The following is a 12,334-nucleotide window of genomic DNA, read 5'->3' on the forward strand; positions in this document are numbered from 1 at the left end:
TAGAGCCAGGAAAAAATAATTTTAAAGTTAATTATGCTAAATCAAGCAAAAAGACAAATTCTATCAAGTTAATATCTGAAATAAATTAATGGCTAATTATTCAGCTAATTACATGCTTAATAAAGATAAATTCTGTAAAGATTTACCAAATGCTCGTTTTAGATATCATGCTTTTGGGTAATGACTTTGGTACAGATACTGTCTTTTTTTAAAGATAAGAATAAAATATATAAAAGTACTAGTTACTGTTAATATTTTCTTAAAATGTTTTATATATTTTAATTGAAGTAAAATTGTACATATTTATGGGTAACGTGATGTTTTGACCCATATATATATTGTGTAATATTTAAATAAGGGTGAGCATATCTGTCTTCTGAAATGTTATTAATGATAAAATCATTCAAAATCCCTCTTCTGGACTGGGAATGTAGATCAGTGGTAGAGCCTTTGCCTAGCATGTGTGAGGTCCCTGGTTCAGTCCTGAGTAAAACACCCCCCACACACACACACACACACACACAACACACTGTTCAAAATCCCTCTTCTACCTTTTTTGAAATATGTAGTACATTATCATTACCTATTGTCATCATATTGTGCAAAAGAATACCAGAACTTATTTCTCCTGTGAGTGAGTACCCATTGGTCAACTTTTACCACTCCCCTCTTTCCCTTGCCAGCCTCCAGTTAAAACTATTCTACTCTCAACTTCTGAGATCAGTTTTTATATTCTATATATATAAGTAGGATCAAATGATGTTTTCTTCTCTGTCTGACTTAATGACCTCTAGTTTCATCCATTTTATACCAATACTGAGCTTTTTATGACTGCATAATATTCCATCACATATATTGTTTACATGCTTTTTTCTTTATCCATTCATCTGGTGATAGACACTCAGGCTGTTTCCATTTCTTGGCTATTGTGAATAGTGCCTTAATAAACATGGAAGTACAGATATCTCTTCAACACACTGATTCTGTCTCTTTTGGACACAAACCAACTAGTGAGATTGCTGGATCATATGGTGTTTCTATTTTTAAGTTTTTGAGAAATCTCCATATTGTTTTCCATAATGATTGTACTAATTTACATTTCCACTAATAGTATGTAAGAGTTCCCTTTTCTCCATTTCCTTACCAACCCTTATCTTTTGTCTGTTTGATAATAGCCATTCTAACAGGCATGATGTCTCATTGTGTTTTTTTATATTGATATAATTTATTAAGGTGTAATGGAACATTAACCTACTAGTTACATATTTATTTCATTGTATGTAATAGCATAATCTCCAAATTGATGAAAATAGAAAACAGCATTTTAGACTCAAAGGAGGTTTTGAATCTGTAAATCTGTGTGAAAAAGGCTGAATGAGAAACTGAATTGAAAGTGATATATAATCTTAAATTACAATAAACATGCAAATGTTTTATCTCTCAATAACTCATTAATATGGTAAAAAAGTTTCCTCAAAATTACTAAAATTTAAATTACCTAAAATATGGTATAATTAGATTGTGGTTTTGATTTGCATTTCTTAGATGATTTGAGGGGCTGAGTGTTGTTTTCATATATCTGTTGGCTATTTGTCTTCTTTTGAGGAATTTCTGTTTAAATTGATTGCAGGTTTTTCAATGGGTTATTTATTTATTTTTGCTAGTGAGCTTTTGGAGTTTCTTATATATTTTGTATATTGATCACTTATCAGATGTATGGTTTACAAATACTTTTTTTTCCATTCTGTTGGTTCTTCCTTTATTCTGTTGTTTCCTTTGCTGTGCAGAAGCTTTCTAGTTTGTATAATTCCATCTGTCTATTTTTGCTCTCATTTTCTGTGTTTTTGAGATCTTAACCAAAAAATATTTGCCCTGAAATATTTACTCATCTTTTCTTCTAGTAGTTTCTACTTTTTTTTTTTTTTTTGGTACCAGGGATTGAACTCAGGGGCACTTAACCACTGAGACACATCCCCAGCCCTATTTTGTATTTTTATCTAGAGACAGGGTCTCACTGAGTTGTTAGTGCCTTACTTTTGCTGAGGCTGACTTTGAACTCACAATCCTCCTGCCTCTGCCTCTCCAGAAGCTGGGATTACAGGCAGGTACCACCATGCCTGGCAGTAGTTTTTACTTTTTAGTATTGCTTTAGAATTTAGAAGTCTTTAATCCATTTTGAGTTTGTTATTATATATTGTAAGAAATAGGGCTCTAGTTTCACTCTTTTGAATATGGATATTCAATTTTTCCAGCACCATTTATTGAAGGGACTGATCTTTCCACAGTGTATGTTCTTAGCACCTTTGTTGAAGATTTGTTGTGTGTGGATGCATGGGTTTACTTTTTGGCCTAGTGTTCTTTTCCATTTGACTATATGTCTGTTTTTATACCAATACCCAGCAGTTTTGATTACTATAACTTCATAGTGTATTTTGAAGTCAGATAGCTTAATCTTTCCTGTTTTGTTCTTTTTGCTGAAGATTGCTTTGGTTATTTTATTTTTTATGGTTCTATACAGATTTTAGGATTTTTATTTATTTATTTATTTATTTTTGGTGAAGAATGTCACTGGTACTTTGTTAGGGATTGCCTTATGTTTGTGTGGTATGGACATTTTAATAATATATGTCCTTCCAATCCATGATCATAGGATGTCTTTCTATTATGGTTTTTTCTTGTTGTTGTTGTGTGTGTCCTCTTCAGTTTTTTAAAATCAATGTCTTATAGTTTTCATTGAAAAGGTCTTTTTAACATATTTTTTAAAATTTTTAATTAATTGGCTAGGAAATCTGGATTTCTGACTATCATTTGACATTTTTAATGAATTATTTTGTAAGTTAGAAATCTTTCAGTGGCATATACCATGATATAAAGTGTTCATGTCACTATAAAATTATTTAAACATTTAAAGCTTAGAAATGTAAATGAAATTGATGGTGAAGTAGATACTACAGCCAGTTTTGTGTGTTTCTTCAGCAAAAGTTAACTGAGCATCAATTTTGGGGAAAGACATAGTGCTAAGCTGTATTTAAACCAGAAAACTTCTTTTATATTCAGAATAGTTCTTCTTTTCATAATTACCATGTAATAAAATTTATTCCTAATATGTAGCTTTAGGTTTATATAAAGATCATCCCAATCCCCATTGGGATGATACGGAACTGTTGCATCATCCCCCAAACTCCTTTGTTCTGATCACCTTTAAAATCATACCTTTGTCCATCCTTAATCCCTGAAAACAACTGCTCTGTTCTCCATTACCATAGTTTTATCAAATGATAATTTATACAAAAATATAATGTTATAATAGAACCATATAGTAAACTGAGGATTGACTTCATTTACTTAGCGAATGTGAATGCATCCAAATTGTTGCATACATTACAGTTGTTCTTTTTAAATTTGCTTGGTAGTATTGCATTGTATGAATGAACCACAGTTTTTTATTATTCAATAGCCATAGGACAGCAGGTAGGTTGTTCCAGGTTTTGACAATTATAAATAGAGATGTTATAAACATTTATGTGCATATATTTTTTTGTGAACCTAATTTTTCATTTTTCTAGGGTAAATTCTCAGGAGTGGGATTGCTGGATCATATGGTAAGTGTCTATTTAACTATATAAGAAACTCTCAAATTGTTTTCCAGAATGGTTATTTTCTTTCTATATAGTTTTGAAAGTTCTTTATATATTTTTGCTACAAGTTCTAAATTAGATATATGATTTGTAAATATTTCCTCTCAGTGTGTAGCTTGTGTTAATTATATTAACAGTTTTTTTTTCCTGCATAGAAAACATGCTTAATTTTGATTATGTCCAGTTTCTCAAAAAAAATTGTTTAATGGATCATGCTTCCAAAAGCATGTCATATGGAAGAACTCTGCCTTACCCTAGGTTATAAAGATTTTTTTCTATGGTTTCTTCTAAAAGTTTTATAGTATTATGTTTTATATTGAAATTATTTACTTTGTATTGATTTTTTAAAATAAAGTGTGAAGTTTAAGTCAAGACCCATTATTTTACATAGAGGTTCAAAGTTTCAAGTACTTTTTGTTGAAAACTGTGTCCTTTCTCTGTTGAAATGCTTTTGCAACTTTGTCAAAAATTAATTGGATATATATCTGTGGATCTAGTTTTGGATCTTCTGTGATGTTCAGTTCATCTTTAATTCTGCCCTTTTATCAGTAGCCCTTTTTCTTGTTTGTTAGAGTTTTATAGTAAATCATAAAGTAGGATATTGTGAATTCTTCAACTTTATTGTTATTTTTCAAAATTGTTTTACCTATTGTAGTTCTTTTTATTTTCCATATAAAATTGAGAATGAACCTGTTTGTATTTGCAAAAATTCTGTTGGGATTTTGGTTGGAATCATATTAAATCTATAGATCAACTTGGAAAGAATTGAAAACTTTACTTTGCTGATTTTCCAAGACTATAAGCATGGAACATCTTTCCTTTTATTTAAGTCTTTGATTTCTCATCATTATTTTGCAGAGTTGGCATTCAGAATATGTATGTTTATTTAGAATTATACATAAATATTTTTTTTCTTTTTGGGGAGAAGTTATTGTTGAACACTTTGACTTAAAATTATATATTGTTAGTATTTAAAAGTACTACTTTTGTTTTGATTTTATATCTTGTGATGTTGGTAGTACAAGTCTTTGATATATTTTGTCATTTTATCCCCAAGTATTTATATTTTTAATGCAATTGGTTTTTGTATGATCTTGCATGCTTACAATCTTTTTACTGTCACCTTCTAGTAATAGTTTTTTTGTAGATGTCACTGAATTTTCTACTTAGATGGTCATCGTATCTGCAAATGAAAAGTCTTACTTCTTCCTTTTTAATGTAAATATTTTTTCTTTTTCTACTTCTTATGATATTGCACTGGTTAGCAGAAAAACATTCAATCTTTCACCTGTGTGATGCTATTTGTTGATAGTTGTAGCAGTTTTTTTAAAAAAATATTTTTTAGTTGTAGATTGATGCAATACCTTTATTTTATTTGTTTATTTTTATGTGGTGCTGGAGATTAAACCCAGTGCCTCATGCATGCTAGGCAAGTGCTCTACCACTCAGCCACAACCCTGGCCTCAGTTGGAGCATTTTTACTGAAGAAGTTTTCTTTTATTTCTAATTTAAAGATAATTTTATCATGAATGGATGTTGAATTTTATCAAATGCTTTTTCTGCATTATTTGATATTATCATGTGTTTTAAATGTTTAGTATTAATTATGTTATTGAACCAATCCTACGTATCTACAGTAAACCTCACTTAGTTATGTTGTAATATTCTTCTTATTGCTGGATACTATTGGTTATGATTCGATAATAGGTTTTGAGATTTTTTGGGGGGGGCTTCTGCTTATGAAGGATATTGGCTTGAAATTTTCTTTTTTTTCTGCTGTTATTGTCTGTCTGGGGTATTAGAGTAGTGCTGGCCTTTTAAGTTCTGTTCTGTTTTCTGGAAAATATTGTGGAGAATTAATATTATTTTTTTAAAGAGAGAGAGAGAGATTGAGATTTTAATATTTATTTTTTAGTTTTCGGCGGACACAACATCTTTGTTTGTATGTGGTGCTGAGGATTGAACCCAGGCCGCACGCATGCCAGGCGAGTGCACTACCGCTTGAGCCACATCCCCAGCCCGAGAATTAATATTATTTTTACTTAAACATTTAGTAGTGAAACTATCTGGGTAATGTTGTGAAGATAATGCAAAAAGTTACCATATGCCCCACACCTACTCTTCCTTACTTTAATTAATATCTTACATTAATAGGTCTATTTGTCACAACTAATGAATCAATATTATACATTATTAATTATTATAATTATTTATTAATCAATTATTCAGATTTTCTTTCTCTCTCTCTCTCTCTCTTTCTTTCTTTCATTGAGGATCTCATCTAGGAGACCACCTTACATTTAAGTTGTCATGTCATTTCTCTTGACTCTTACAATTTCTCAGACTTTTCTTGTTTTTGATGATTTAACAGTTTTGAGGCAGACTGGCTAGATATTTTATAGAATGCCCCTTACCTGGGATTTGTCAGAGGATTTTCCTATATTTAGATTAGGATAATGGTTGTGTCATTGGTTCCCCAAATCATCTCACATTTGGTGTTTTGCCAAGAGAATCAGCATATGATCGCGTTCAGTTGTGTTTTATTAAAGTGAAAGGATACAGATTATTATTAGCTAAAGGAAAATGTACATGGGGCAAAATCTGCAGTAAGCAAGCACAGGATTTCAAGAATCCTCTTCCTGTGGAGTCACATAGAATGTGCTTAAGTTTTCAAACAATATATTGTGAAAGGTTTTAAATACCAGGGAAGTTAATAGACTTAGCACCTATTGGGAGCTGGTCATGTAGGCACCTACTGCTTAGCTAATACAAACATTCAGATTCCTGAAAGTAAAGTAGGTGTTCAGTATAAATTGCATTGCTTGTACAAGCAAATTAGGTGCATTGAACCTCTCATCACTTATGGTGGGAACCCTCCCCAAATTTAAGGTCCTGAATTAAGGGCAGATCTGGTAAGTGCAGATAGGCCTGTTGTATTAATTCCTCTCTGAATATGGAATTTTAGGAGGAAGACCACTGAGATAAAATGCCATTGTCATTACTTTACAAGAACACATACTATCAACATGATTTAGCACTGTTGATGTTAACTCAGAAATGTTTTATAACAGAAAAGAATGCTAATTAGTTTTCTATTGCTGCTCCAACAAATTACCACAAACGTAGTAGCTTAAAACAACATATTTTATCATGTTATAGTTTGGAGGTCACAAGTCTGAAAATGGGCTTTATGGAACTAAAATTGAAGTGTTGGTGGGCTGCACTCCTTCTGGAAGCTCTAGGGTAGAATCTGTTCCTTGCCTTTTCCTATTTATAAACTTTCTCCTTATTCCTTGGCTTGTGACCTCCTTTTAGCCGTGGCACTGCTCCAACTCCTGATTTCTTTTATCACATCTTCTTTCTGACATTTAAGGCCTTTATCATGACATTAAACTCATGTGGATAATCCAAAGTAATCTCCCCATTTGAGGTCCTTAATTTAATCCTGACTGCCACATCCCATTGGCCATTGTAAGGTAACATATTTACAGGTTTCAGGAATTAGAATATGGACATCTATGCAATGGTAGCTAGAGTCATGATTCTGCTTACCTCACTTTATTATATGCCCGATATTTTGCTGAGTGCTTTATTTCATTTAATCCTGTCACCATTTTATGAGATAATTTCTGTTATTATCTCTATTTTATAGATGCAGAAATTGAGGCTCAGATAGGTTGAATAATTTGAATAATGTGATAACATATCTAGGTCCCAAAGTTTATGTTCTTAACCGTTAATCTACATCCTGTTGAGAAAGTTTTTTCCCCCATTTAATTTTTCTTTGATGTTTCAGAAAACATTTTCTATCATATACTTTTATTCTTTTTCATTATTTCCTTCATTTAACTAATTCTCTTTTGGTAGTTTACTCTTTGCTAGAAATTGCATCAATGAATGAAATATCATCCTTTCCCTCACAGACCTTTGAGTCAAGGAGGATGACACATGAATTTCAGTGATCATTTTCTTGTGCATTTGCATAAATGCCATATTACAGATAACTTTGGCTAATGTTTACTTAATATTGGATTGCTTTCACCAAGACCTTGGGTTGCAACTGAGAGTTTTAGAGCAGTCACAAAAGATTAAAATTGATTGGGAGAGGGTAGGGAAAACATATAGAAATGGGAAAGTTGATTACAGACAAGAGGGAAATAGTCAGTTTATAAAGAATTATGATGTAGTAGTTAGAAACTCATGTTAGATTTTGAGGATACTGTGTAGCTTCTAGAGAGTTCTGAGAAGCACCAATTCCAGTATACATTCAGAAGTCAGTAAACCTCAGAGGTTTAATTGGACAAATAAATAATGTAGCCAATGCTCCAGGCATGGTAAATGATTTGAGAATAAAGGCTAACAGTAGTTCTTAACCCTGATTTTGAGATGAAATCTCTTCAGGAGCTTGAAAAAATCCAGTACTCTAGGCTGTATGAGATTATGCTTTAGTTGTCTATGTTGTGTGTGTGTGTGTGTGCTTGTGGGTGTGTATACATGCGGCAAGTATACACACATACATACACACATACATACACACATACAGTAGACATGGTATGAATATTTATGTCCGAATAACATTTGGTATGTTCAGATAACTTTCCTTAGCATGGAATTGAGAGAATGAGAATTTTGATTAGGAACAAGGGAGAGGAGAGCAATAGAAGGGAGAAGGTATGGTGGTGAGAGTGATGACAGCAAGTTAGTTTTGATGAGCATTACCGTATTCTAGGTACAGTATAAAGCGTTTTACTGATATTAGCTGATTTACATGAGCTATTCTGTCACTAGAACATAGAGAAGCTTTGAGAATGGCAAGCTTTGTTAGAGGAGAGGCGCTGTGATCTCCTCAGTCACTGCGAGTGGAGAGAGAGAGAACAACAGAGATACACAATATCTTCTGCATGTGCTGTGGTTCCAATGTGTGACCTTCAAACTTCTGCTGTTCCTAATGAATAGTTTGAAGAGGCGGGGTGCTTAGGCCAGGAGGGCTCCTTCCTTGTTAATTGGAATAAGGTCCTTATAAAAAGGCTCCTTGCAACATTTGGCTTGCTTTTCCCTTGACCTTCTACCTTCTGCTCTATGAAGCAACAGAAGGAAGGCCCTTATCAGACTAAATGCCAGTGTCTTGATCTTGTACTTCCCAGCCTCCAGAACTGTGAGAAAAATGAATTTTTATTCTTCATAAATCACAGTTTCAGATATTCTGTTAGAGAAGCACAAGTGGACTAAAACACTAAGTTTGTGTAAGGATAACTTGTTTGGGGATGGAAAAAATATTAGAATAGTCAGTGAGCTAATCCCAGAATGATATGGAAAGCTGAAACCTATCCTTACAGGACACAGCTTAGTGTACAGGACACAGCTTAGTGCTTGCTGTGTTTGATGAGCAGAACTAGGTAATAACTTCAGTGCTTTTGACCTTGTGTGCACCAAGAAGACTATTTTCTTGTTTTTATTCTAAATCTTCACATTTAGCTTTATTTACAAATAAACAAGCAAAAAAAAAAAATCAATCATTTCTTTTTCTCCCTCATTGTTCTGTTACTGCACTTGTACATTTTTTAAACCACTTACTGACAGGCACCTCCTGTCCTGTTTGGATCTCCTTAAAATTTGCCCCATGATGAGATGAAAGTCCCACCTATTCTTCTCACATGTGGAGGTCTGACAATATCAGCTTCCACATGCCCCCGAAATGGGGAGTGCCTAGAAGCCTGTCTGTGTTTTGATGTGACCAACTGTAATTGGTATTGCCTGGGCTTTCTTTTGTAAACTAATATTTTAAAGTTGATTTTTAATTTTAGAAACAATATGAAAATGTGGCAGTTTTGCAGACAATGCAGAAAACTGAATATATCATTTTAAATTATCATTTAAATGCCTATTTTAAGAGAGCGGTTACTTATTCAGGGGAAGAGGATGTGATCTGGGGTGCTATATGGAGGGCTATAACTCTATTATGTTTTATTTCTTAAACTGGGCAGTGTTATCACAGATGTTATTATTTGGTTCATTTTGTATGTCTCTAGTAGGTAATAAAACATTGAAGATTCAGTTATAAATTATACCATTCTAATAATGTCATTACATTTTTATTCATTACTTTGCCACAGAGTCTTAGATAGCTCATTGGTGGTTTTTTTTTTTTTCCTTCTTTTTATAAAGCTTGAGGGGAAATAGAGATAATATAGGCAATTATTATTTTACCTAAGAAATTTAACTTCTAAATAATACTTTTCTAATATGCCATCAGAATAAAAATTGAATATTTCATAATGAGTGACCACAAATTTCCACTAAATAATGATTATCTATGCTACACTAAATGTGCTAATCAGCTCCTGAATTCTGTGATTTTATGAACTATGCTTATTTATAAAAGTTAAATGGATCATCTTCTTTTCCAACACCAGAGGGCACCAAATCTCCTCTAGGACCAAAATAATCACAACATTTCTTTCCATCAAACAAATTCATATATTGGGGTAGAATATAGAATGGTATATTTTTGAGTTTCTTGAGAGTTTACAAAAGAGATTTTGTGTGTTGTGAGAAGGAGTTTTCAGAATTATAATAAGGTGTTCTCTTCCTGCCATCAGCTAAGAATCCATCAGCACTTTTGCTAAATTGTTTTTCAGAGACATTTGTTATGTGTTTGTTTTGAGAGAATGAAACAGCTACCTTGGGTTAATACTTGGGATAACATTTTTAAGGATCTGTAAATATGTTTATTCATTCTGTTTTTAAGTTTCAAGTGTCATGTGCAATTTAGGCAAGTTCCCTAAATTCAGGATGTAATCATTGATAAGTGTTGTGCTTCAGTGTAGAATATTGAGAGTGAAATGATATAGCCAGTAGGTCACAGAGCACCACTCATACATTGATGTTTAGCAGAGCTTATTAACTTGCATTTGATAAACCATCCTTCCTTCTTTCTTGAATAAAAGGGGTTAGAAAAGTTACCAATACGCCAGCCAATGATTTCTTTTCATTTACTATACTTTTTTGTTCAATTAAACATTCAAAGATATTTTTACATTGTACATCAAATTATTTCTGATTGTTGGATTTTCCTTCTATCTCCAGCCACAACAACTTGTAATCTTTTTAGATTTTCTTATCATTAGCACATACAAATGAGGCAACTTCTACTGTAAAACAGCAGCGTAATCTAATGGGATAGATACCAAGTATGTGTTTTAAGAAAATGAAGGTACTAGCTTCCTCTGTATATATAGATGGTGCACTTGTTTCCTGGTGCTGCTGAAACAAATTACCACAAATTTAATTACTTAAAACATTAATTTATTCTGGCTGTGGAGGTCAGCAGTGAGCTCAAAACTAGTATCACCAGGTTAAAATAAGTTTTGTTTTTTTGCTTGTTTGTTTTTTTAGGCTGCATTCCTTTCTGGAGGCTCTTGAGCAAAATTTGTTCTCATGCCTTTTCTACCTTCTAGAGTTGGCCCACCATGTCCGCCCTTTCATCTTCAAAGCCAGCAATAATTGCTGGAGTTTTCCTCATGATGCCATTCTCAGGTTCTGACTCTTCTAACTATGTCTTCCTAATTCAAGGACTCTAGATTACATTAGGCCCACTGAGTTAATCCATGAAAATATCTTTAAGGTCAGCTAATTATCAACCTTGATTCTGCCTTATTATGATTCTCATAATTCCCCACTCCCATTTAACATGATCACAGGTTCCATTTAATAGTATGTGGGCATTTTGTGGGGGAGGACATTATTCTGCCTACATCAGGCCAGCCTTGAAAGAGAAGAGATAACTATCTATAGGTCTTGATGGCTTCTAGAAAAAAAAATGGGTGTTTTCTCCATTACTCACTTATCTTTTTACAAGGTTCTGAAAATAAGTGTGTTTTCTGGCATAGCTCATTAAGTATTCACCATTAACATAATTTGAAAGAAATGATTAAAGTTTTGATCATTGAGTCTTGCCTATGTAGGATTAAAGACAATTATGTTTGAATGAGGGATCTGGATCAGGAAAAGCCAGAGGCATAGGTATTGTTTGAAAAGGTGTAGTGGGCCCTGAAGAAAGCCAGAGCTGCCTGTGGTAAAAGATATAGGCAAGATTGACCTGGAGTCAGGTCTGAGTGAAGACACTTTAGACGATAAACCACATCGTATTGATACATAAATAACTCCTAAGTAGCACAAGGCTGTGCTGAAACCTTCAGACTACAAGGGTCCATTTCAATCCATAGAAATATTAACAGCTATAAACCAGAGGTCTATTAATGGTAAAGGTGATAGCTTTCACTTGGGCTGCCTACATGTTTCATCTGTTATATTTGTTTATGAGCCAATTATCCTAAAATTCCAGTTTTCCTTGTATTCTTTTGAGTCAACTAAGTGTCATAGGAAAGACACTCAGTTTCTTTTCAGATAGTATTTAGTTCATGAGAAATAGATGCCATACATTTGCCTGAGTTTGATAAGAGTTGAACTCTCATTCAGTTATACTCATTGGTTTTATAGGTCCTAAAGCAATATGCTAAGTACAGAGACTATAATTTTGAGTTATCCTTTAACCAATAATGGTTTGGGGGAATAGTGTATATTGCAACATTCAAGAGTTTCTTCTTACTTAGGAATGAGTTGCCAAATTCTAGTCTACCAGCAAACTCTGGAACATTCCTTGTAGTTCCTTACTTTCATGCAGTATCATAATCTAG

At 33.0% G+C, this 12,334-nt stretch overlaps 1 protein-coding gene across 3 annotated transcripts in view; it reads left to right on the forward strand.

Moving 5' to 3' along the window:
* The window catches only part of Rnf180 (ring finger protein 180), a 217,670-nt gene that overhangs the window by 48,117 nt on the left and 157,219 nt on the right, over positions 1 to 12,334 (forward strand). For all 3 annotated transcript variants that reach the window (XM_058583066.1, XM_046456113.2, XM_058583067.1), the window contains one exon: positions 3,567 to 3,602. In XM_058583066.1, the coding sequence (XP_058439049.1) occupies positions 3,567 to 3,602 (36 nt within the window). The remainder of the gene's footprint in view (positions 1 to 3,566; positions 3,603 to 12,334) is intronic.

This window comes from Marmota monax, unplaced genomic scaffold (assembly GCF_021218885.2).
Source record: "Marmota monax isolate L192 unplaced genomic scaffold, Marmota_monax_Labrador192_F-V1.1 WCK01_AAM20220418_F8-fsc00130, whole genome shotgun sequence".
Classification (NCBI taxonomy): Eukaryota; Metazoa; Chordata; class Mammalia; order Rodentia; family Sciuridae; genus Marmota; species Marmota monax.